Genomic DNA, 27,851 nt, shown 5'->3' with positions numbered 1-27,851 from the left:
AAATGACAGTTCAAAGTGTAAGGCACACAGTACCCGGTAGCAATGGGTAATTCCTTCCTTTGCTGCGGGCACGCGATCCTGCCGACTACGCCAGGTTGTGACGCCTCTTACTCGAAAAAGCCCTTTAGTTTACCCTGGGAGATGGGGGACTCGGAGTCGGGTCCTGTGATGGAGAGATGGGGGTGCAGCCGTGGCCCGGACCAGACCCGTGCTCAGGGCCATCACATTAAAAGAGATGGTGTGGGCTCATCCGGGTTGAGTGGCTGATTTATGACTACGCCACCTGTGGCACCTGGTGAAGGCCACCAGCGCCGCTGCAGTCCGCTGAGGCCTGGTGTTATGGCGGCCAAAGTTATTACTACTCCCTACAGGCGGAGCAAGGCCTCAGGGCAGAGGGACAGGATGGAGGGGGTAGTAGTAGAGGATGACGGGCGCCGAATCTCGCGGTGTGGCGCAGAATAAACAGTCCGGAGGCCATAGGGGTGAACTTCCAAGGCTTTACTCACTTTAGAGATGGCAGAAGGAAGGCGACTCCCTGCTCCCCGCGGAGTCCTGCGGTCACCAGGGACGGGGGTCCGACAACCTCCGAGTAAGTCCAGCGTTCAATCGGGACCCTACACCAGAGTGTTCCTGAACTACAAACCGAATCCTTTCCTGTCTGTGTGTGTGCGAATAGGCCGGGTCTCCCTCTGAGCTCCTCTCAGAACAAGGGCACGGGTGGCAGCTCCGCTCCGTCCGATACCCGGTGGGATCCTCTGGGCCTACCGGGCTTTCCAGACCAGGACATGGAGTAGCAAGGTCAGGTGTTGGGGGCCGGTACCCCTCTTGCAGCCGGACTCCCTCTGAATATATCAGCATGGCGAGGACAGGTGGCGTACACCACTCCGTCTGCATCCTGCCTGGGATCCATTTGCTGTGGAGCCACACTCTTAAGCTCCGGGCCTTCTTGGTCCTGGTCCTTGACCGGGTCGAGACATTCCTTGTCTACAACCTACCCCTCGTCCCAAGGCCCGGGCATGAGGGCTGTGTCTCCATCCATTGCGGGCCCACACAGGATCCGTGTTAGGGTGGGAGATCACAGTCCACTCAGCAATTGACAGCATAGAGACAGTCAAAGAGCGATTGAAGGCAGTCAAAGAACCAAGACCCAAAATGGCTTTTTATTAAATATCAAATTTAAAGTGTAACTAACTTGTAGGTCCTCCACCCTCACCCACTAACTGGTTCCCCTAACTCTTGGTTCCCCAGTCTCCCTGTAACCAGGGGAGCAGCACCTAGTGCATACTAGTTCCCTCTGGTGGAGAAGTGTGGTGTTGGATGCAAAGGTTGGGTCACGACTATCACACTGTTCTTACCTCAGAGGAGGAACACCACACTCCATTAGAGAAGTGCAGCATCCCTGTGGCGGTCGAACCCTCAGGGGCGCCACATTACACGGTCATGAACAAATAACGTAGCACACTGTAATACTGAGTATGTAAATATGAGCTATGAATAGCATAATTGCTGTAAAAAATAGAAATAAATGAAAAATTTTTTGAAAAATTTTTGGCGCATGTAAAAATGAAGTATGAAATATGAATAGCATTGCTGCTGTAGAAATAAATGAGAAATCTTAGCGCATAAATTGGCCAATTCATGTGTACCTGACAGCCGTGGTAAGGCGTTTCTCGATGTCAGGACCTAACAATGTGAATACCTCTCTAAGAGACCTCCGTCTGCTTATGTGTGGGAAAGTCAGATCCTGATGCATTTAAAACCACCTGCGGCATGGGGGTGGGGGTGGAGTGCTCAGTCAACGCTAAATCTAGTAACAAAGAAAATGTCAGGTACACATGAATTGGCCAATATATGCTCTAAGATTTCTCATTTATTTCTACAGCAGCAATGCTATTCATATTTCATACTTCATTTTTACATGCGCCAAAAATTTTTCAAAAAATTTTTCATTTATTTCTATTTTTTACAGCAATTATGCTATTCATATCTCATATTTACATACTCAGTATTACAGTGTGCTATGTTATTTGTTCATTGTATATGGAGGTAGCTCCTCTTAGTAGGCACCTGTTCACACCTATTTCTTGAAGTGGAAGTGCCGTCATTTTCTTTGTTACATTACACGGTTATGACTTTATTCATCATTACTGCAACCAGCCATAGATGCTTCCTGCCACATCTCACCCAATCACCACAATTAGAAGACCTCAAGTTTTTCCAGATTGGAGTGTTGCTGTAAAGTTACCACAGTGATTGCATTGCACTTGCAGTAAATCTCCTTTTCAGATGATGGAAATAGATTTGACTACAGAACATAAAATACACAGAGTCCAATAATGTGTCTCTGAGATACTGTCGTACTATAATGGCCAGTATCCTGGTAGATAGATGAAGCTGCACAGTGTGTTTGCACTTTAGTGTTCTCAATTGTAGCAATAATTGAAAAAGAAACCAATGTTAGCTTTAAACTTACCCTTGGTCGCATTTATACTGGACCAGTGCTTCTTCTACCAAATGTCCATTCTTTACAAAGTATCCATTCTTAATGCTTGGAGGATCGGTACAAGTGGATACAACTAAATGTAAAGCAGAGAAGTGTTAATCAATAGCACACTTGGAACTAAAATCTATTGATACAACCTTATAAACCATGACTAATAAATATATGGTTCCTGCTTGGGACATATGTCTTTTAACCAGAGTAAAAAGCAACTAGTGCCATGTAATATAATGGAGTCCATACTAGAGCTCCATTGCAGTAGCTGAAGATATGGAAATGTACGGCCACTTGCTATTGAGAATAGGTTGTCCAGATGGCACAAACTCCTTTTAAGAAATGATTGCACTCTGTTGCAGTTTTGACAAAGTATCACCTATTTACTGTCAATAGATCAGTGTGAGTTTGTCTACTGTGACTCCCACAGATCTCCAGAATGGAGGTGTCCATTTATCTGGAAGTCACAAGACATCAGAGCAGAGAAGTTGACTGGTGGCTGGTTGTGCAGCCGAGCGCTGTGGTCATCAGTGCCTTGAACTTTGAATGGAGCAGGAAGGCACATATGCATTCAGGTACTCCATTCAGCTTCTCTCTCCCACGGTCTTGTGATTTGTGGGGAACGGAGTCCATCAGTCTGTAACATGGCTTGGGGAGGTAGCCATGGGCGAGGTACTCGTCTTCTACGCCCCTGCAGGCTACAGACAAGCGAAGTCCTGACTCGGTGTGTGTATGCAGTTGTGTTTCCGTTGTGGACACCTCCAAATTCAGCTTTGCCACCCTTTGCGCGATGCCGGTTCCCTTTGACCCCACGATAAGGAAACCACATCAGCTCATAAAAACAAAGTCCTTTTTGCTGACAACTAAACTTATGTACAGAGAGTAGCAGGAGGTGAGCTCGTCATGTTCTTCTACAGAAGCATATTCCCAACCGTTATGGACAGTGTCACAGTTGGTGAAATAGAGATTACTGTAGAATTGCAAGTTAAGTGGAGAATCTCCATACTTTCTTAGTGTAGCACCACCTAAAATAGTTCTCTTCATTGTGACCACTATGTTTCAGCTACACCTCTTGAGAATCAAGTAAGGATGCACCTCTGGCTGTCGCCTTACTAAATGTACCCCAGCCTTGCTGTCTGTCTGACCGCAGCTTCCAAGGTCTGGCCAACACTAAGGCATTCCCGTTGGTCCCTTAGAGACCTTCCTAGAAGTTTTCTCGCTGTAGGTCCCCTGACTTGCCTTCTTAAAGGAGTACACTGCCACCACTGGAATTCTCTTGCTCTGGCTCACTTTTTCTGATCTCCTCACACACACACCCAGTGATGATCACCTTCCTCTCAGTGTGTCCTTTCTTGTCTCTCTGCTATCCACTACTCACTACCACAACAGGAACTAACACACAGGTCCCTGTTACTCCTCCTCAGCAATGGGCCGGCCTTACAGTTAACCCTGTCACACCTGACTAGCAGGAACTGCAGCCTTCAGGAGGATAATACATATAATGCAACACATTTTCATACATTTAAAACAAAAGGGGTTTCCGGAAGGATGCAACGTCATCCTCTCCACCCCTGCAAGTCTTTGTCACCAATAGGAGTCATAGCAGATTAATCAAATTACTATGATCTACGTAGTGGATATGTGATAATTTGGCTAAACTGCAATTAGTACCTCATTTCTTGTGCTTGCTTTAGAGCAGTGTTTCCCAAACTTCAGTCCCCATGACCCCCAACAGATCACGTCAGGATTTCCTTAGTATTGCTCAGGTGTGAGATGCTGCGGCAGCTTCTGATGCCTTAAAGGGAATCTGTCACCCCCTGGAACCTATCAGACCGCTACTATGGGCATACAGGTTACAGAAAAGTAAATCTATACTTACCTGAATGGCCCATGGTAGAGGTCTGATTGCAGAGAAAAGTGGTTTTATCTTTTTGGTTTTCAACAGGCTTGGCATCTGGGGGACACCAAGCAATGCCCTCCTATCTGATTATTATTCCCCTAAATCGCCGCCTATCTGCCTAGTTACCATTTTCCCTCCCCTGCACGTCACAGGGCGCTGTGACGTTCGCTTTCTTTCCTCACCTCCTGGCACATGCGCAAAGTGCGGGTCTTATAGACCACGCTTTGTTTGATCCCGGACAGGTTTGTATGAGCAGAGTGCCGCAGAAAATATTCTAGTTATGCGCCGGGAGTTACTGGAGTGGAAGTCATAGTGACTCCCCGGCGCTTGCGCAATAGAGCACTGCGGCACTGTGCTCATACAAACCCGGCCGGGAGGAAACAAAGCGGGGCCTACAAGAGCTGCGCTTTGCGCATGCGCTTGGAGGTGAGGAAGGAAAGCACATGTCACAGCGCTCTGTGACGTGTGGGGGGGGGAGGGAAAATGGTAACTAGGCTGATAGGTGGCGATTTAGGGGAATAATAATTAGATAGGTGGGCATTGCTTGGCGTCCCCTGGATGCCAAGCCTGTTGAAAACCAAAAAGATAAAGCTACTTATCTCTGCAATCAGATCTCTACCATGGATTATACAGGTAAGTATAGATTTACTTTTCTATACCCTGTATGGCCATAGTAGAGATCTGATAACTCCCAGGGGGGTGACAGATTCCCTTTAATATTATTGGCATCACCTCTGTAGTAATCCTGAAAATATGATCTATTGGTGCTGTGAGGACTGGATTTGGGAAACACTGCTCTAGAGGCAGATTCACACTGGATTATGACTGTAGATCATTTATAGCAGTGTTCCCCAACTGCAGTCCTCAAGGCCCACCAACAGGCCATGTTTTCAGGATTTCCTTAGTATTGCACAGGTGATGGAATTATTGCCTGTGCAGGTGATGTAATTATCACCTGAGCAATACTAAGGAAATCCTGAAAACATGATCTGTTGGTGGGCATGGAGGACTGCAGTTGGAAGAACCCTGATTTATAGGATGCAGGCTGCAGCAACTAGCAACATGTATGTTGCTGAAACGTCTGCAGCGCAAGGCAAAGTTGATTTCATTGCGGCTCTACCAGTTTCTGCATGTAAAAAGCTATTGGATAAATAATTCCTAAAAGTGACAGTTGGGTATTTGCTATTGTTAAAACCGGCATCTTATGTATAATATATATAATATGTATGTTTGATCATTTCTGTATTTCTGTACTTGGCATGCTGTAACACATGGTTTTAATATGGCCGTTTGTACACTTTTGACCACACCAGAAGGCCACAGAATCGTCCAAAAATTCATTGCCAAATTTTACATCTACTCTGTTGGAGCTTTGTTACTTGTAATGTAAATATGCAGAAAAGTAAGAAGCAAAGCCATCCAAGATTGACTATTTGGATTTTGGGTTTCTTTGACTATAATATTGTCTATTTTTTATATAAAGTGAAAAATATGGTGTAGAGCACACATGTCAAACTCTGACCGGTGGGCCAAATCTGGCCCGCAGGGTCATTATATTTGGCCCCCGACACCAGAACCACCACCCCTATGTGGACCCATTATACTGTATGGAGGACTATGTGGGGCCCATTATACTGTATGGAGGACTTGTGGGGCCATTATTCTGTATGGAGGACTATGTTGGGCTCATTATTCTGAATGGAGGACTATGCGGGGCTCATTATTCTGTATAGAGGACTATGTGGGGCACATAATACTGTATGGAGGACTATGTGGGACACATAATACTGTATGGAGGACTATGTGGTGCCCAAAATAATGTATGGAGGACTATGTGAGGCCCATTATTCTGTGTGGAGGACTATGTGGGCCCATTATTCTGCATGGAGGACTATGTGGGGCCCAATATTCTGTATGGAGGACAATGTGGGGCCCTTTATTCTGTATGGAGTACTATGTGGGGCCAATTATTCTGTATGGAGGACTATATATGGCACATTATAATGTATGGAGCACTATATATGGCCCATTATACTGTGTGGAGCAAGATCTGGGGCCCATTATTCTGTATGGAGGACTATGTGGAGCCTATTATACTGTGTGGGGCACTATCTGGCTCCCATTATTCTGTATGGAGGACTATATGGGGCCAATTATTCTATATGAAGGATTATGTGGGGCCCATTATTCTGTATGGAGGACTATGTGGTGCCCAAAATAATGTATGGAGGACTATGTGGGGTCCCATTATTCTGTATGGAGGACTATGTGGGGCCCATTATTCTGTATGGAGGACTATGTGGGACCATTATTCTGTATGGAGGAATATGTGGGGCTCATTATTCTGTATAGAGGACTATGTAGGGTCCATTATACTGTATGGAGGACTATGTGGGGTCATTATTCTGCATGGAGGACTATGTGGGGCCCATTATTCTGCATGGAGGACTATGTGGGCCCATTATTCTCTATGGAGGAATATGTGGGGCTCATTCTGTATAGAGGAAAATGTAGGGTCCATTATACTGTATGGAGGACTATGTGAGGCCCATTATTCTGTATGGAGGTGTAGCACCCTGAGGATTCGGCTGCTACAGGGGTATTGCACCTCAACCCAGAGGTGTGATATTCCACTCCCGGGTAAGGATGGAGTGTGGAACTGAGCTCAGTTAGCTGCATGCACTACACACATCCCATTTCCGGGGAACAGACCGACGGTACTCCCACCAGTTTATGTGCAGGTACGATAGTGTCTGTTCCTGGCTGGAGTGGGAGGGGGGTGGAACATCCCAGTAGTGTAGGGGCAGATAGGGGGAGCAGTCTGGGTAATGCTAGGAGCTCATTGGGTGCTGGTCACCTGAGCTCACACATAGAGGGAGTATATAAGGTGGGCACCATCTTAGGACAGGGTCTTTTGTAGAGAAGTCTTTGTGCAGAGTCAGAGGAAGAGAGTAGAGAAGAAGTAGAGACAGAGAAAAGAAGCAAATATAGGAACAGAACATCAGGAGCTCTGTGGGAGCAGTGTTACAAGGAGTCAGGGGCTGGCAGCTGCAGAGCTCGCCCTCACTGAGAAGATTTCTTACCGGACCCGGAGTCCGAGGCTGTGGGGACTAACTCGTACCCAGCAGCAGAATCCGTCAGGCAGGGGATTCCAGGTCCTCTGGCCAAGAAACCCGAAGGCCCCGAGTCACCGGCCATACGGGTGAGCACCACACGGTACACTGAGGGACGTGGGCTACTTATACCTGCCTCTAGCAAGGTAGCCAGAAGAGTACAGTTAGTTTGGGAGGCCTACAACTCCGCCTGGCCAGGGGAGATCCCATCTGCTCAAGGACTGACCAGGCCCCAATCGCTAGCCAGTACTCCGGGAGGGTCTATCTTTGTCACCAGTAAAGACCCTGAACTACACCGTACCGTCTCCGAGTGGTTCCTGCTACCCCCATCATCCACGTCGGCTGCCCTGAGGCCATACCCCTCCCGTTGGGGGTTATACTATCACGCTGCACAATCCTACCACCGGCCTCAGCGGTCTGCCCTGCAGCGGCAGCTCCTTAGCTGTACTCAACGGGTGGCGTAGTCGTCCAACATCTACCGCTGATACATCGCCGCTCAGTTTGACTCCCTGGGCACGGACCGGGTCACCGCCACGAGACTACAACCCCCATCTGATCCGGCTCCGGGTATCCCTAACAACATGGCCCAGGGGGCGCGTCAACTTTGGCGTAGTCGGCAGGATAACGTGCCCGCAACAACCGGGTACTGCGTGCCTGAAGAAAAGTTCACCGTTACCTTAAAAAGAAGTCTCCCGCCGGTTCCGGAGGGTCCCCGCCAACGGACCCCATCACAGGTCGTTTCCCGCCGGTTGTCCGCCATTTGCAGCTTTTTCCCGCCATCCATGGAGTTTCCCGCCACTGGGAGACGATTCCCGCCATTTCCGAAGATTTCCCGCCTTGGGGGAGCGGACGCCATTATGGGCGTGCCAGAGGGTGGCAAAAGGCCACCTCCCATCGTGGGCCAGGTCGAAGAATGGCGCCAAAAGCGGAAACCGCGCCCACCAACAGAGACTGTGATGCTGGAAGTGTCCATCAGCGTGAGAGAACTGCCCCTGGAACTGACAATCACTAAGTTGCCCCGGGACCACCCTCAATGTGGGCGGAGACAGAACAAGAGAGCAAAGATGGGTGTCGCCTGGAGCAGTCTGGAGAGAGCGCACCCGGAGACAAGACGTCTGGAGGAGAGTCCAGAGAGAGCGTACCCGGAGATGGAGGGAGAGTCAGGCAGCACCGACCCAGTGGTCAGGAGCCTGTTGCAGGTCGCCACTCCAGAAGGCCTGCTGGAGATCCTAGCACAGCTCCCCCGAGACCGGGAGTGTGCACAGACCGCGCTGGAGGGCCTCGCACGGAGGATGGCCCGGGTGCAGCGGGAGACGTTGGCGGAGTGGAGCCGAGAGATGGCCCAGCAGACCGGAACCCGTCAGCGGAGCACGCCGCCCGAGACGAGGAGACAGACCGCCTCTGAGGATGGCGCAGGAGGAATGAAGGCAGGAGACGGCGCCGAGAAGGGAGCTGAACGGACGGAGGCAGGTAAAGGGGACGTCTCTACCCCGAGCCGGGAAACCGCGTGCCTGCCCCAGCTCCCCGTCGCAGAGCCCGAAATTCCCCCTGCCGTGCCCGTCGCTGCATCGTCACCGCCGCCGACTAGGCCTCAACCGGAAACCGCGGCCGCGACCCCTGTGACGTCACACGCCTCGACCCTGAGCGCGACCAAACAGGAAATACCATCAGCCTGGTCGCAAGGCCTAGTACCCCCGTGCGCCGCCATTCCAACAGCGCCCCCTACCTCCGCGGAGCTACCAGCCTGGTCGCAGGGCCGAGTAACCACGGGCGCCGCCGTTCTTACGGTGCCCTTTTCCTTTAGCGTGCCCCAAGCCTGGTCGCAAGGCCTGGTCAACCCGGGCGCCACTACCACCACAGCGCCCATAACACCTAAAGTACCGCACCTGGGTGAGGACTTGTTCGCCCAGCATACGTGCCCGGATGGGCAGCCCTTCATATGGCCACCGGAGTTTCACCATCCCCGACTCCGGAAAGAAAGACCCCTAGTTGAACCCCTGATTCCGGTTCCGAAGCCCGTCAGGAGGACCCAGCCCCCGCTAGAGGAGGCACAGTTTGAGTGGGACCCCACCGGAGGAGACCTCATGGGGTTCACTCAGGAGACTCGGGCGGCCGCAGCGGAGCGTGCAGAGTGCTGCCGCCAGCAGCTCGAGGTCTTCGAGAGGGAGCGGAGAGAGAGGCGGGTCCGGGAACAGCAGATGCAGATAAGAAGCGCGGAGCAGAAGAGCCGGACCAGGAGGAAACCCCGTGCAGCTCATGGTCCCCGTGCCACCGGGACTGTGATAAAATTCAATATGCAGCACGGATGGGGCTTTATCAGAGACCATCAGACCCCCGGCGACGTCTTTGTAACTCGCAGAGACGTAGAAAGCCATCTGCCAGAGGGACACAGAGGTCGTGACCTGTACGTAGGGGACGAGGTCACCTTCACCCGGAACAAGTGTGCCAAAGGACCCTACGCCCTCCATGTACATCGCCTGACGGAGGAGGAGCTGCGGTGTGAGGAGGAGCAAGAGGACCCGGACGGGTCTGAAGAATCTAAAGAAGGAGCAGGAGGACGCCGTCGTTGAAGTACGGTAGAGAGAGACTGTACATAGTTACCCGTCAGGGTATAAGAACTGTTCTAGTTAAAATATAGTCCCCGTTGGGACCAGCCAATTGAACTGAAACCCGTGTGTCCCTATTCCCACTGACCGAGGACTGAGAGCGGTCAATCCTCCCTAATACCTGGCTGAGGACTGAGAGCGGCCATATTTCCCTTGTATATAGTTGCGCTTCCTAAAGCACCCCCTACCGGTTTTATAGGAAACTGTTTTCTTCCAAGAGAGACTGTCGCACTTTACCCGGTCACAAGTTGCACCGTGGCCGGAGGAACAAGAATGTTTCTAATGAGGAGTTTTATATGAAAAGTTTTATGATATATATATATTGTTTTATATGTTTATGATGTTTATGAAAAAAAAAAAAAAATTGTATGTTTTGATGTTTTGTTATCTTACAGCCCGGGGACGTGCTGTGATTTACCAGGGGGGAATGTAGCACCCTGAGGATTCGGCTGCTACAGGGGTATTGCACCTCAACCCAGAGGTGTGATATTCCACTCCCGGGTAAGGATGGAGTGTGAAACTGAGCTCAGTTAGCTGCATGCACTACACACATCCCATTTCCGGGGAACAGACCGACGGTACTCCCACCAGTTTATGTGCAGGTACGATAGTGTCTGTTCCTGGCTGGAGTGGGAGGGGGGTGGAACATCCCAGTAGTGTAGGGGCAGATAGGGGGAGCAGTCTGGGTAATGCTAGGAGCTCATTGGGTGCTGGTCACCTGAGCTCACACATAGAGGGAGTATATAAGGTGGGCACCATCTTAGGACAGGGTCTTTTGTAGAGAAGTCTTTGTGCAGAGTCAGAGGAAGAGAGCAGAGGAGAAGAGCAGCTCCAAGGCCAAGAGAGAGAGAGGAGTCAGAAGGACCCAGAGAAAACAAGCAGGAACTCCAAGAACCCAAAATTAGATCAGAGGGTGAAGAGTTGGCAACAGGGTACCGGATCCCAAGCTGGCAGAGAGAAAAGCACACCTTAGCCAGAGACCGGAGGTCGTGGGCAGGATCTGCCACGACCCTCCCCAAATCCACCAGGAAGGCAGACCAAGCATAGGGTCAGGGAACCCAGAGGAGGTGTACCCACCAAGAGACCCGAGGGAGCCGGACATAGGTGGATCCCTGGTGAGAACGGCCAGAAGAGAGGGAAAGTCAGACAGGAGCTCAGGACCACGCTCCAGAACTGCCTGGGGGTTAGCCGAGTCCAGAACCTGGTGGACGCAGCACGGCTCGGGTGGTCGCTTCAGGCCAGAGTGACCATAAGAACACCCGTAAGTAAAAACCCCTGAACACCCCTAGCCCGACTCTGAGTCTTCTTGCTGATTCATCCTGCACCTTCACAACCACCATCCTCTACATCTGACCCCCTGAGGCTATACCCCTCCCGTTGGGGGTTATACTACCAAAGCTGCACACATACCAACAGCCTCAGCGGACCCTGCTGCAGCGGCGGCCTTTTGACCGCAAATCAACTGGTGGCGTAGTCGACACAAAGAACTTTGATAACATCTGTAGGACTGCCACACTCTGAGCTTGACACCCTGGGCACGGACCGGGTCACAGCCACTCGGAGACTACAACCCCCATCTGATCCGGCTCCGGGTATCCCTAACAACATGGCCCAGGGGGCGCGTCAGAGGACTATGTGGGGCCCATTATTCTATATGAAGGATTATGTGGGGCCCATTATTCTGTATGGAGGACTATGTGGTGCCTAAAATAATGTATGGAGGACTATGTGGGGTCCCATTATTCTGTACGGAGGACTATGTAGGGTCCATTATACTGTATGGAGGACTATGTGATGCCCATTATTCTGTATGGAGGACTATGTGGGGCCCATTATACTGTATGGAGGACTATGTGGGGCCCATTATTCTGTATGGAGGACTATGTGGGCCCATTATTTTGTATGGAGGACTATGTGGGCCCATTATTCTGCATGGAGGACTATGTGGAGCCCATTATTCTGTATGGAGGACTATATGGGGCCCATTATTCTGTATGGAGGACTATGTGGGGCCCATTATTCCGTATGGAGGACTATGTGGTGCCCAAAATAATGTATGGAGGACTATGTGGGGTCCCATTATTCTGCATGGAGGACTATGAGGGACCATTATTCTGTATGGAGGAATATGTGGGGCTCATTAATCTGTATAGAGGACTATGTAGGGTCCATTATACTGTATGGAGGACTATGTGGGCTCATTATTCTGCATGGAGGACTATGTGGGACCATTATTCTGTATGGAGGAATATGTGGGGCTCATTAATCTGTATAGAGGACTATGTAGGGTCCATTATACTGTATGGAGGACTATGTGGGCTCATTATTCTGCATGGAGGACTATGTGGGGCCCATTATTCTGCATGGAGGACTATGAGGGACCATTATTCTGTATGGAGGAATATGTGGGGCTCATTTTTCTGTATAGAGGACTATGTAGGGTCCATTATACTGTATGGAAGACTATGTGGGGTCATTATTCTGCATGGAGGACTATGTGGGGCCCATTATTCTGCATGGAGGACTATGTGGGCCCATTATTCTCTATGGAGGAATATGTGGGGCTCATTATTCTGTATAGAGGAAAATGTAGGGTCCATTATACTGCATGGAGGACTATGTGAGGCCCATTATTCTGTATGGAGGACTATGTGGGGCCAATTATTCTATATGAAGGATTATGTGGGGCCCATTATTCTGTATGGAGGACTATGTGGTGCCTAAAATAATGTATGGAGGACTATGTGGGGTCCCATTATTCTGTACGGAGGACTATGTAGGGTCCATTATACTGTATGGAGGACTATGTGAGGCCCATTATTCTGTATGGAGGACTATGTGGGGCCATTATTCTGTATAGAGCACTATGTGGGGCCCATTATAGTGTATGGAGGACTATGTGGGGCCCATTATTCTGCATGGAGGACTATGTGGGGCCCATTATTCTGTATGGAGGACTATGTGGGCCCATTATTTTGTATGGAGGACTATGTGGGCCCATTATTCTGCATGGAGGACTATGTGGAGCCCATTATTCTGTATGGAGGACTATGTGGGGCCCAATATTCTGTATGGAGGACTATGTGGTGCCCAAAATAATGTATGGAGGACTATGTGGGGTCCCATTATTCTATACGGAGGACTATGTGGGGCCCATTATTCTGTATGGAGGACTATGAGGGACCATTATTCTGTATGGAGGAATATGTGGGGCTCATTATTCTGTATAGAGGACTATGTAGGGTCCATTATACTGTATGGAGGTCTATGTGGGCTCATTATTCTGCATGGAGGACTATGTGGGGCCCATTATTCTGCATGGAGGACTATGAGGGACCATTATTCTGAATGGAGGAATATGTGGGGCTCATTATTCTGTATAGAGGACTATGTAGGGTCCATTATACTGTATGGAGGACTATGTAGGCTCATTATTCTGCATGGAGGACTATGTGGGGCCCATTATTCTGCATGGAGGACTATGTGGGCCCATTATTCTCTATGGAGGAATATGTGGGGCTCATTATTCTGTATAGAGGACTATGTAGGGTCCATTATACTGTATGGAGAACTATGTGAGGCCCATTATTCTGTATGGAGGACAATGTGGGGCCAATTATTCTATATGAAGGATTATGTGGGGCCCATTATTCTGTATGGAGGACTATGTGGTGCCCAAAAGAATGTATGGAGGACTATGTGGGTCCCATTATTCTGTACGGAGGACTATGTAGGGTCCATTATACTGTATGGAGGACTATGTGAGGCCCATTATTCTGTATGGGGGACTATGTGGGGCCAATTATTCTATATGAAGGATTATGTGGGGCCCATTATTCTGTATGGAGGACTATGTGGGACCATTATTCTGTATGGAGGAATATGTGGGACTCATTATTCTGTATAGAGGACTATGTAGGGTCCATTATACTGTATGGAGGACTAAGTGGGCTCATTATTCTGCATGGAGGACTATGTGGGGCCCATTATTCTGCATGGAGGACTATGTGGGCCCATTATTCTCTATGGAGGAATATGTGGGGCTCATTATTCTGTATAGAGGACTATGTAGGGTCCATTATTCTGCATGGAGGACTATGTGGAGCCCATTATTCTGTATGGAGGACTATGTGGGGCCCAATATTCTGTATGGAGGACTATGTGGTGCCCAAAATAATGTATGGAGGACTATGTGGGGTCCCATTATTCTATACGGAGGACTATGTGGGGCCCATTATTCTGTATGGAGGACTATGAGGGACCATTATTCTGTATGGAGGAATATGTGGGGCTCATTATTCTGTATAGAGGACTATGTAGGGTCCATTATACTGTATGGAGGTCTATGTGGGCTCATTATTCTGCATGGAGGACTATGTGGGGCCCATTATTCTGCATGGAGGACTATGAGGGACCATTATTCTGAATGGAGGAATATGTGGGGCTCATTATTCTGTATAGAGGACTATGTAGGGTCCATTATACTGTATGGAGGACTATGTAGGCTCATTATTCTGCATGGAGGACTATGTGGGGCCCATTATTCTGCATGGAGGACTTTGTGGGCCCATTATTCTCTATGGAGGAATATGTTGGGCTCATTATTCTGTATAGAGGACTATGTAGGGTCCATTATACTGTATGGAGAACTATGTGAGGCCCATTATTCTGTATGGAGGACAATGTGGGGCCAATTATTCTATATGAAGGATTATGTGGGGCCCATTATTCTGTATGGAGGACTATGTGGTGCCCAAAAGAATGTATGGAGGACTATGTGGGTCCCATTATTCTGTACGGAGGACTATGTAGGGTCCATTATACTGTATGGAGGACTATGTGAGGCCCATTATTCTGTATGAGGGACTATGTGGGGCCAATTATTCTATATGAAGGATTATGTGGGGCCCATTATTCTGTATGGAGGACTATGTGGGACCATTATTCTGTATGGAGGAATATGTGGGACTCATTATTCTGTATAGAGGACTATGTAGGGTCCATTATACTGTATGGAGGACTAAGTGGGCTCATTATTCTGCATGGAGGACTATGTGGGGCCTATTATTCTGCATGGAGGAGTATGTGGGCCCATTATTCTCTATGGAGGAATATGTGGGGCTCATTATTCTGTATAGAGGACTATGTAGGGTCCATTATACTGTATGGAGGACTATGTGAGGCCCATTATTCTGTATGGAGGACTATGTGGTGCCCAAAATAATGTATGGAGGACTATGTGGGGTCCCATTATTCTGTACGGAGGACTATGTAGGGTCAATTATACTGTATGGAGGACTATCTGAGGCCCATTATTCTGTATGGAGGACTATGTGGGGCCATTATTCTGTATAGAGCACTATGTGGGGCCCATTATACTGTATGGAGGTCTATGTGGGGCCCATTATTCTGCATGGAGTACTATGTGGGGCCCATTATTCTAAATGGAGGACTATGTGGGCCCATTATTTTGTATGGAGGACTATGTGGGCCCATTATTCTGCATGGAGGACTATGTGGAGCCCATTATTCTGAATGGAGGACTATGTGGGGCCCATTATACTGTATGGAGGACTATGTGGGCCCATTACTTTGCATGTAGGATTATGTGGGGCCCATTATACTGTATGTAGGACTATGTGCGCCTATTATTCTGCATGGAGAAGTTTGTGGGGCCCATTATACTGTATGGAAAGCTATGTGGGGCCCATTATACTGTATGGAAAGCTATGTGAGGCCCATTATTTTGTATGGAGGACTATATGGGTCCCATTATACTGTATACTGGTTGGCCCGCAACTTTGTCCAAGTTTTTCATTTTGGCCCTCTGTGTGTTTGAGTTTTATATCCCTGATGTAGAGGAAAATGTAAAAATCCCAGCATTCTGTGGCCACCACTGGATCCATCGCAAAAATTACACCAATAGTGGCCAATAGTTTCCACTGTGGCCCTTTGAGTTTCATCATCTTGGTGGAAATAAGCAGGGCTCCATGCAGTGCCATTTTTTTCCTTCAAATGTGATGAAATCTGCAATGGAGTTTCCCTATGCTGATATGAACATATCCTATCTTTAATGAGGGCATATTTAGATTTATGGCCCGATTCATCAAGACTGGTGAACAACTTGATAAAGAGGTGTGCTGAAGTCAGACGCTCCTGATTCGTGAAGAGGCGTGAGGATGAGCAGCATACACATTGGTGTGTGCTTTGCCACACATGCCATTCCTGTCGCTGCTGGAGTAAGATTTAGCGGACATAGTGGACAATGCCGCTCATCATGAATCTGATGGGTGGCGGTAGCCACATTCCTGTCCCACTTTCCTCCACTTTGTCACAGCTGGATGAAAATGGCGTAAGAAAGCCAAAAATTGCACAATTTTAACCCAGCTGCCAGTTGCACCCAAACTATGTGACTTTTCAAAGCTTTTTACACCAGAATCCCAGAAAAAAAGCTTTGATGAATCGGGCCCCTAGTGCCTAGGGACTATAAATACAGACCTGCCTGTGCTTCCCATTCCAACACTTCCCTGGTCCCCTGCTAGTATCAGTACTTCCAGTATTAGTCACCCCCACAGTGAGTGATTGGCTGCAGTAGTCACATTTTTGCTTGGACTAAGCAGGACAGTTAGAAAGCCTCAAAGTGTCAGAATGGAAGCAGTCTGGGATCAGTAAGGTGAGCATCCTAAGAGTGGTTTTATTTTTTTAAGAGGTCAAACAACCCCAGAAATATAAAATCTGCCTTCAGCCTTTAGCTATGAGTATAGAGCTACGGCCGTCTGCCTGCTTCCCTCTTATATGGCGTCTGTGTATTTGCGCTTTTACATTAGCGTCGGAAGCACTTTTCCTGAAATACTTATTTATGAAGGCGTCTATGGCAGCACGTTAAGCAGTAGTGATTTACGGTCTGCATAGGAATAAGGCAGCTCGCCTCCTGGCAGACGCAGGGTGACAGCTGCACCCAGGTCCATCTTCTGCCATTCCCACTGGTAAAAGTGTTTAGAAATGCAAAGGGGAAGATTGCGGAGAGTCGGTGAGTGAGCAGCGTTCTTATGGATTACAGCGCTGAAATAAAAATGAATCATGTCACTTTGCTATTACCATCACAGGCTGCTGTCACACTCCACTTCTTGTCTCCCTGACAACGGCTTTGTGCCATCTCCTGTCCAGCGGCCATCTTGAATCCTGAATGGCAGTGCACTAACATCTGATCTCCAAAGTTCCACGTCTCCTGCTTCAGAGATACGTTCGCATTCTCAAGGATTACAGGCCACGGACAGCTGCTGCGGGCTTCAGTGTAGAATCCAGAGGAATACAGATAATATACAGTTAGTATACCTGACAAATAATACGGATCTACTAACTGTGGAAAACAATGTCAGGAGAGCTTTCTACTATAATTTCCTAATATAATTATTTCCTCACCATCTAAGTATAACAATCGTGTCCACATTCAGAACGAATAAACTGATCCATGCCTAGACTTTCACTCATTTGGTCCATGCCTAGACTTTCACTCATCTGGTCCATGCCTAGACTCTCACTCATCAGGTCCATGCCTAGACTTTCACTCATCAGGTCCATGCCTAGACTTTCACTCATTTGGTCCATGCCTAGACTTTCACTCATCTGGTCCATGCCTAGACTCTCACTCATCAGGTTCATGCCTAGACTTTCACTCATCTGGTCCATGCCTAGACTCTCACTCATCAGGTCCATGCCTAGACTTTCACTCATCTGGTCCATGCCTAGACTTTCACTCATCGGTTCCATGCCTTGACTCTCACTCATCAGGTCCATGCCTAGACTTTCACTCATCTGGTCCATGCCTAGACTCTCACTCATCAGGTTCATGCCTAGACTTTCACTCATCTGGTCCATGCCTAGACTCTCACTCATCAGGTCCATGCCTAGACTTTCACTCATCTGGTCCATGCCTAGACTCTCACTCATCAGGTTCATGCCTAGACTTTCACTCATCTGGTCCATGCCTACACTCTCACTCATCAGGTCCATGCCTAGACTTTCACTCATCTGGTCCATGCCTAGACTCTCACTCATCAGGTCCATGCCTAGACTTTCACTCATCTGGTCCATGCCTAGACTTTCACTCATCGGTTCCATGCCTTGACTTTCACTCATCTGGTCCATGCCTAGACTTTCACTCATCTGTTCCATGCCTAGATTTTCACTCATCTGATCCATGCCTAGACTTTCACTCATCTGGGAAATGTGTACCATGGTATCCAGGAGTGGGATTCCCATTTTACACCGGGCTCCTTTCCTTTCCCAAAGGGCAGGGGCAGACAACTGTTTCTTCTCCATCTGACAATATCGCTGCTATTACGCTAATCACACTCTGGTCAGAGTTGGATCTGATTTTCTTAGAGGTGGAGAAAAAAAAGTTTTTCCATTTTCTCCTTTATATGAGTCCATGAAAACCAGACCACACTCGGATGTCATGATTTTTTCACAGACCTATAGACATGAATGGGCAAGTGCCATCTGATTCTTGGAAGCAAATAGTGCATGCTACGATCTTTTTCCCGAGATCACTTGGTCTGAGGAAAAATCTTGGACGTTTGCATGGCCCAGAGAATGACATTGGTATGAGTGGTATCTGTCTAAACCACGAATAGCACGATTAAAATGGTCGTCTGCACGAGCCCTAAAAGCAAAACCAACCAACTGCCAAGTCTGGTTAACCCCTTCTATGTAAGTTTGTCTAGCATGGAGCTACAGCTTCCAGTTTGACCGTAAAAAATGGATCGGACAACCTCTTTTCCATTGTGATATACACTTTACAGTTGTTAGAACCCTCCTGTTTGTTTTTTCCATCTTGTGTTTTGCGGTCCATCTGGCTTTATATTCCAGCTCCGCCCTTTTGGCTGTGCTGGACTTCAGTGTTTGACTGTTTTGCTAGCCAGGTGCTTCGGTGCCTATCTCTGTCAGTTTCTCTGTCCTTCTGGGACCTCTAGTTCCTTTTTGCCAGTTTGTCTTTTTGTGTTCTGCAACAACTTTCTCTGTTCAGGAGGTGTCCCATTTTTGTTCCAGTCCTTAGTTCTTTTAGGGACTCCTTCCTTTATGCTCTAGGTCTTCGTTCAGACTAGCCGAGGACTAAGGCGCGTCCGTTAGCAAGGAACAGGCAGCCAGCTACATCGTAGGGATTCAGCTTAGTCTTATTGTAGGGACAGCTTTCCCCTTCTTTCCTTAGTAAATGTTTCAGATCATAACAGTAAGTCCAGCCCAAAAAACTAAAAGGAAAGAAATTCGGGGATCAGTATGGTTTCCGTCCAGGATGTGGCTCAACGCTTGCAGGGATTGTCTCTGGAGGTGGCCGAGCTCCAGTAACACGTGAGTAGCTGTTCTGGAGCGCATTTTGTGGAACCCAAGGTAGGACTGCCTGATATTTTTTATGGTAATCAGCAAGATTTTTTTTCCTTTAAAAATGCTTGTTTGTTATATTTTTGTTTGAGACCAAGGTCCTCTGGGAATGAATCACAGCGCAATGGTTTTATTATGTCACTTTTGCGCAATGAACCACAGGGGTGGGCCTTTTCTCTCCAACCTAATGATTCATGCTTAAGGTCGGTAGAAGAATTTTTTTCTGCTATGGGGCTATTATATGACGATCCTGATCGAATCTCAACTGCTGAGGCAGAACTCAGGAGTTTGAATCAGGGGTCAGGTGATGTTGAAAATTATTGCACACACTTTAGAAGATGGGCTTCTGAAGTTAAATGGAATGATTCTGCTCTGAAATGTCTATTTCTTGCTGGTCTGAGTGAAAGGGTTAAGGATTTGCTAATTGCATTCCCCGCACCTGAGACTCTGCAGGATGCCATGTAATTAGCTGTTCGTGTGGATAGGAGGCTGAGGTCCAGGCAAAATGAGGTAAAGACTCCTGTAATGCCAGGTCCTAGTCCCCAGAAAATCTGCTCAGATGGCGGAGAACCGATGGAGGTTGGGGCGATGTCACTCCGCTCTCAGGAAAGAGACCGGAGGTTCGCCGAGGGATTGTGTCTTTATTGTGGTAAAGCTGACCATTTGATTAAGTATTGTGAGATTTGTTTAAGTAAAGAAAAAAAAAAGGTCAGGTATGCCCGTATATCTTGTTTACGCTCTGCAGGAGTATTTCTTTCAGGGAGTATTACTTTGCAGGAAAATGTTATTAAATTTCAGGTATTTGTGGATTGTGGTTCAACACTTAATGAGATTGATAAAGTGTTTTTGGGAAAACTTAAATTGAAATCAAAACCTTTGTCATCACCTATTTCTTGGTTGATGGTTTCTTGGTTGTATTAGATAATTTACCCTCTCCGGTCGTTCTAGGATTTCCTTGGTTAAAACTGCACAATCCTTTGCTGGACTGGTCTACTAATGTGATTAAGTCTTGGAGTCCGAAGTGCTATGATAAATGTTGTAATGGTCGCATTGCGGCTGTGTGGAAAAAGGGGAATTGCCTGTACCTATTCAAGATTTTTGGAGGGTTTTTTCAGAGGAGGAGTCGCAAATTTTACCTCCTCATAGGGATTATGATTGCGCCATTGAGTTTGCTCCGGGAGCTACTCTTCCCAAGAGTCGCTTGTTTAATCTGACTATCCCTGAAAGAAAGGCCTTGGAGGAATACATACAGACTAGCCTGGCTGCTGGTCACATTAGACCTTCTAAGTCACCTGTGGCAGTTGGATTTTTTTTTGTTAAAAAAAAGGACAGGGGTTTACGTCCATGTCTGGATTTTCGTGAAATTAATAAGATTACCGCATGCAATTCCTACCCATTGCCGTTAATTCCTGACTTGTTTAACCAGTTAGTGGGGGCCAAGTGGTTCTCTAAAATTGGCCTCCGGGGGGGCTTACAATTTGTTACGAGTGAAGGAGGATGATGAATGGAAAACTGCTTTTAACACTCCGGTAGGTCATTTTGAGAATCTGGTGATGCCTTTTGGTCTTACCAATGCACCTGCATTTTTCAGAACCTTATTAATGACATCCTGAGACCTTTGATTGGTAAGAATGTGGTTGTGTATTTGGATGACATTTTGATTTATTTGCCAGATCTGGAGTCCCATTGGCAGAGTGTACGTGAAGTTTTGCAGTTATCGAGTGATAATTCACTCTTTGCTAATCTAAGAAATGTGAGTTCGCTGTGCAGAGAATTAGTTTTTTTGGGCTACATTGTCTCCAGCGAGGGCTTTGAGATGGACCGGGTGAAGGTTCAGGCTGTGCAGGAATGGCCTAGGCCTATTGGTTTGAAATCTATACAGAGATTTTTGGGTTTTGCCAATTATTACAGGAAATTCATTAAGAATTTTTCTGTAATTGTTAAGCCTCTAACCGATCTCACCAGAAAAGGTGCAAATACGGTCCAGTGGACTACTGAGGCCATTGAAGCATTTAAGTATCTCAAAGAGAGGTTCAGTTCTGCCCCTATCCTTATATAGCCTGATGAGACCAATCCTTTTTTGTTCAAGGTCGATGCTTCATTGATGGGGGTCGGAGCAGTTTTCTCTCAGGAGAACAGGGATGGAGTACATCCTTGTGCCTTCTTTTCGAAAAAAATTTCGGAAACCGAACTGAATTATGATGTTGGAAATCGGGAGTTGCTAGCTATTAAACTCGCGTTTGAACATTGGCGTCATTTTTTGGAAGGCGCTAGATTTCCTATTCAGGTTTTCACAGATCATAAGAATTTGATCTATCTGGATGCTGCCAAGCGCTTGAATGCCCGTCAAGCTAGGTGGGCACTTTTTTTTATCTCGGTTTCATTTTTCTGTTACCTATATCCCTGGTACTAAGAATGTTAAAGCCAATGCTTTATCTGGCAGCTTCTATCCTGCGGTCGGTGCCGAGGAGGAGGAGAGCATTTTACAGAAAGGAGTTGTAGTGTCGGCATTGGACTCCGTTTTGGAGAATGGGATTCTGAAAGCTCAAGATGATGCTCCATCTAACACTCCCCATGGCAGGTTGTTCGTGCCTAAAACCTTTAGGAGATATTTGTTTGTGGAGTGTCATGAGTCTCGGTTGGCAGGTCATCCAGGAATTTCTGAGACTAAGAGACTTATCAGTCGCAGATTTTGGTGGCTTGGATGGCAGAAAGAAGTCATCAAGTGGGTGCGTCAATGTACGGTGTGTGCTAGGTCAAAGGCTTCACATACTCCTGCTGCGGGGTTGCTTTGCCCTCTGGAGGTTCCTAGTGCACCTTGGACGCATCTCACAATGGATATTATTACTGATCAACCTGTGTCCGAGAGTTTTACTGTCATCTGGGTGGTCGTGGACCGTTTTAGTAAGATGTGTCATTTGGTTCCATTCATTAAGTTGCCCTGCGCCAAGACACTCGCTAAGGCGTTTCTTAAGGAGATTGTCAAGCTTCATGGCGTTCCCACGGATATTGTTTCTGATAGAGGACGTCAGTTTGTGGCTCGCTTTTGGTATGCTTTTTGTGACAGGTTGGGAGTCCATTTGTCATTTTCGTCTGGGTATCATCCTGAGTCTAATGGACAGACTGAAAGAAAGAACCAGGATGTAGAACAGTTTTTGCGTTGTTTTGTGGCGGACAATCAAGAGGTGTGGTCTGAGTTTCTGCCTCTCGCAGAATTTGCTTTTAACAATCATACATCCTCCTCTCTTCTGCTTGGTGTGCTCCTTTTTTTTTGTACTGGGAGACATCCGTATTTTTGTTCATTCTCCAAATTGGGGTCGGCAGTGCCGGAGGAGGAGAATTTTTCCGGTGATTTGGAGAGAGTTTGAACTATTGTACGTTGCAACCTTCAAGAGGCTAACAAGAAGTCCAAGAAGTATTTTGACAGGAAACATAAGGAGGTTTTGTTTACTGTGGGTGACATGGTTTGGTTGTCCTCAAAGAACATGCGGTTGAGGATTCCCTCTAAAAAACTGGGTCCTAAGTTTGTGGGTCCATTTAAAGTGCTTCAGGTTGTTAACCAGTCTGCGTTTAGGTTGGAGGTCCCTACTTCCTGGAAGATTAATCCTGTGTTTCATGTTTCCTTGTTGAAAAAGGCTGAAGTATCAGATAGGGACGCCACTGTCACAGTTCCTCCTGTGGTGGAAGACGGCAAATATGAAATTTCTCGTATCTTGAATTCTAGATGGCATAAAGGGAGATTACTGTATCTTGTCTCCTGGAAGGGTTTCGGTCCCGAAGATAATTCCTGGATAAGGGCGGATGATGTCTCTGCTCCTAGGCTTGTTAGAGCTTTCCACAAGAGGTTTCCAGATAGGCCTGGAGGATCCTCATAAAAGAGGGGGCACTGTTAGAACCCTCCTGTTTGTTTTTTCCATCTTGTGTTTTGCGGTCACGTGACTATCTGCCTTTATATTCCAGCTCTGCCCTTTTGGCTGTGCTGGACTTCAGTGTTTGACTGTTTTGCTGTTTTGGTGCCTATCTCTGTCAGTTTCTTGGTCCTTCTGGGACCTCTAGTTCCTTTTTGTCTTTTTGTTCTGAAACAACTTTCTCTGTTCAGGAGGTGTCCCATTTTTGTTCCAGTCCTTAGTTCTTTTAGGGACTCCTTACTTTATTCTATAGGTCTTTGTTCAGACTAGCCGAGGACTAAGGCGGGTCCATTCGCAAGGAACAGGCAGCCCGCTACATCGTAGGGATTCAGCCTAGTCTTATTGTAGGGACAGCTTTCCCCTTCATTCCTTAGTACATGTTGCAGATCATAACAACAGTGGGGAAAAAAATATTTAGTCAGCCACCAATTGTGCAAGTTCTACCACTCAAAAGATGAGAGAGGCCTGTAATTGACATCCTAGGTAGACCTCAACTATGAGAGACAAAATGAGAAAACAAATCCTGAAAATCACATTGTCTGATTTGGGAATAAATTTTTTTTTTTAAATTTTGGTGAAAAATAAGTATTTGATCACCTACAAACAAGCAAGATTTCTAGCTCTCACAGACCTGTAACTTCTTCTTTAAAAGGCTCCTCTGTCCTCCACTCATTACCTGTAGTACTGGCACCAGTTTGAACTTGTTATCAGTATAAAAGACATGTGTCCGCAACCTCAAACAGTCACACTCCAAACTCCACTATGGTGAAGACCAAAGAGCTGTCGAAGGACACCAGAAACAAAATTGTAGCCCTGCACCAGGCTGGGAAGACTGAATCTGCAATAGGCAAGCTGCTTGGTATGAAGAAATGAACCGCTGGAGCAATAATTAAAAAATGGAAGACATGCAGGACCACTGATAATCTCCCTTGATCTGGGGCTCCACACAAGATCTCACCCCGTAGGGTCAAAATGATCTCAAGAACGGTGAGCAAAAATCCCAGAACCACACGGGGGTACCTAATGAATGACTTGCAGAGAGCTGGGACTAATGTTACACAGGCTACCATCAGTAACACACTACACTGCCAGGGCCTCAGAACCTGCAGTGCCAGATATGTCCCCCTGCTTAAGCCATTACATGTCCAGGCCCATCTGAAGTTTGCTAGAGAGCATTTGGATGATCCAGAAGAGTATTGGGAGAATGTCATATGGTGAGATGAAACCAAAGTAGAACTGTTTGGTAGAAACACAACTCGTCGTGTTTGGAGGAGAAAGAATGCTGAGTTGCATCCAAAGAACACCATACCTACTGTGAAGCATGGGGGTGGCAACATTATGCTTTTGGGCTGTTTCTCTGCCAAGGGACCAGGACGACTGATCCGTGTACATGAAAGAATGATGTACCATGAGATTTTGAGTGCAAACCTCCTTCCATTAGCAAGGGCATTGAAGATGAAATGTGGCTGCGTCTTTCAGCATGAAAATGATCCCAAACACACCGCCAGGGCAAGGAAGGCGTGGCTTCGTAAGAAGCATTTCAAGGTCCTGGAGTGGCCTAGCTAGTCTTCAGATCTAAACCCTATAGAAAACCTTTGGAGGGAGTTGAAAGTCCGTGTTGCCCAGCAACAGCCCAAAAACGTCACTGCTCTAGAGGAGATCTGCATGGAGGAATGGGCCAACATACCAGCAACAGTGTGTGCCAACCTTGTGAAGACTTACAGAAAATGTTTGACTCCTGTCATTGCCAACAAAGGATATATAACAAAGTATTGAGATGAACTTTTGTAGGTAACCAAATACTTATTTCCCACCAAAATTTAAAAAAAAAATTCTTTCCAAATCAGACAATGTGATTTTCAGGATTTTTTTTCTCTTTTTGTCTCTCATAGTTGAGGTCTACCTATGATGTCAATTACAGGTCTCTCGTCTTTTAAGTGGGAGAACTTGCACAATTGGTGGCTGACTAAATACTTTTTTTCCCCACTGTATATTCACATCCGATGCTGGTGCCGATGGTCTTCTGGGGCTCTCGTGATATTGTTATGCCACATGACCCCTGCAGCCAATTAACATCACTCTCACATCCCTCAAACAAAACTGATATCCAGATGAAGTGAGAGCTGCTGCTGCTCCCTGACTTCCTCTGGATATCATTTATATTTAAAAGAAGTGAGAATGAAGCAGCACATGAAATAACAACATCACAAGAGACCTGGGCGACCTGGCATCGACGTTACGGGAACGGCTTTATTTTTACAAGGGAAATATAGCAATTGAGAAGGTGTTGTCCGATTAGTGGACTTTTAAGAATGGATCATATGAGAATGAGGACCCCAAGCATATTGCCAATATCCTGAGGAAGCCACCTCCTGTGGCGATACACGTAGGGTCCTCATGCCCATATGATGCTTTTCCTATGAGCCAATTTTTCTAGGTGACTATGCACTTTATTGTACCGTGTTACTGCTGACCTGGCATCATTTCTGTATTAGCTGTACTTGTGCATTGCTGCGCTCTCCATTATTGAATAGTATTTGACATTTCTTTAGGCGTAGGGTCCACTTATACCTATTTTCGATATCCACTATATTACATGTCTCTATTGGTTATCATCCCAGTCATATGGGTTGTAACTCAATGCCAGTTTATGGCCTAGGAAACAGGTTCTGATGCAACATGTGCATTTTTTAATTGTTTTTATATGTCTTTTCTAGTTTTTTGTGTTTGCTACATAATAAAGAAGTACATTGATAAAATTTAGGAAGTGCAACCAATCTTTTGTACGTGTCTTTCCTATTTTTTTTTTAATGACAGATTTGTGCATATGTTATACTATGATTAAGGATCCCATTCATTCCGAAACGCGTCACTGTGTCTTCCTCTTGATGTAATATGTGGACATTTCAATAAACCAGGCAAGTATTTTATTGGATCATTGGTTCTGAATATTTCCTTTTGTGTTTTATCATGCTACCGGAATGGGATAAAATTTTTGCTCTTTTTACTGTATACATGGTGACTCCTGAATTAAATAATTCTCTACATAGTGCCCCCTTGGTTCAATACACTTTTCCTCTCTGAACATAAAATAAATAATCTATACACATTACAACCAATGAGCATTTTCTTCACGTATTGTGCTTTTTTGGGTAATTATGTGTTTTTTATGCACTTTTGAATTAATTTTGCTACAGGAATCAAAGCACATGAAAAAATGGTTGCAAAAATTACATAAGACCTATGGCAGTTTATAAAAGTCGTAAGAGATCTGCACATAAAGAAAGCCTCAAACTATAGTCTGTTGGCTGCTGAAATATTTGCAAGGCAACGCTGGAGAATTTCCTGTAGGATTGTAGCACGACACTATACTGTACATCACCATGCCAGGGTATATAATTCCAAGAAGTATTATAGCAGGATCACCAATGAAATAAATCAGTAAATACAATAAACACGTGATCGAGAGAGCTAAGAAAAATGACAGAACCATCACAAAAAAAGATTTCCCTTGCTCTCCGCAGGCTGTGAGATGTGCGGAAAACCTAAATGCATCGTAAATTCATGTTTCTCATTGGGGTTCGCTCCTATTCCACAGAATCATTTTTTTAACAGCTTGCACCTTAAATAAGTCATATGTGCATGATGATATTAAAGGAAACAGCACCATCTGGTCACCTTCCCTTTGGTGATAAAAGTCATTTAACAGGCAGAGCATCTGGGTTTCCGCAATGCCCTCCTCTGCAACATGTGTGCCAGGGAGTCAAGCCAATGTTTCCCTGTGATAAGCCTTTTACTAGGTTTTAATTTTACAGTGTGGCTCCCCTGGCACAAAAATGTCCCCTTTTTTGATATTTTATTCATATTCTTAGTGGTATTTCACAGTGTCGCTGTATTACTGAATTTGTAATGCTGGCACTTACATTGCAGAAGTGACAGACGTGGTCATCGCCTGGTGTGTGTTATCACTATGATTAACTGGGAAGGAGAGTATTACGTGTTGTTTGGCAATAATACAATTTTTAGAATATTAATGCTTTACAATCTTTATCAGAAATGTAGAGTTGGTCAGAGGGGTCATTATTGTGCAGCATGGTGGCACTGCCGCAATGGAGCTCTGGGGTCGGAATCAGGAATCCTCTGGAATCCTCTGGAATCCTCTGGAATCCTCCTTGTTCCGACCCCAGAGCTCCGTTGCAGCAGTGCCACCATGCTGCACAATATTTTGCTGATAAAGAGTATGTTCCCTGTGTTTGCATGACAGTTTCTTGCCACACTCCAAAAACATGGAAATTGACCCTAGTTTTTGGCAGGTAGGCTGCAGTGCTCACGTGACATAACAATATCATGTGACCACCAGGGATTGTCATGGCAATGTTGCAGACATGGAGCTGACTGTATGTTTTTTATTATATGTGGGCACTTAAAGAGAATCTTTCACCAGGTATT

At 46.5% G+C, this 27,851-nt stretch overlaps 1 protein-coding gene across 2 annotated transcripts in view; it reads right to left on the bottom strand.

The window, feature by feature from the left end:
• Positions 1-27,851, bottom strand: part of LOC141172278 (beta-2-glycoprotein 1-like) — a 69,684-nt gene that overhangs the window by 16,137 nt on the left and 25,696 nt on the right. The window contains exons 3-4 of one of the 2 annotated variants that reach the window (XM_073656299.1): positions 17,212-17,400; positions 2,474-2,576 (exon numbers count right to left, since the gene is read on the bottom strand). In XM_073656299.1, coding sequence (XP_073512400.1) covers positions 2,474-2,576; positions 17,212-17,400 — 292 coding nt within the window. The remainder of the gene's footprint in view (positions 1-2,473; positions 2,577-17,211; positions 17,401-27,851) is intronic. The other variant, XM_073656300.1, reaches the window with a different exon arrangement.

Source organism: Phyllobates terribilis, unplaced genomic scaffold (genome assembly GCF_046119375.1).
Source record: "Phyllobates terribilis strain yellow unplaced genomic scaffold, ASM4611937v1 Scaffold_12__6_contigs__length_324123572, whole genome shotgun sequence".
NCBI lineage: Eukaryota > Metazoa > Chordata > Amphibia > Anura > Dendrobatidae > Phyllobates > Phyllobates terribilis.
This window is presented reverse-complemented; position numbering and strand designations above follow the sequence as displayed.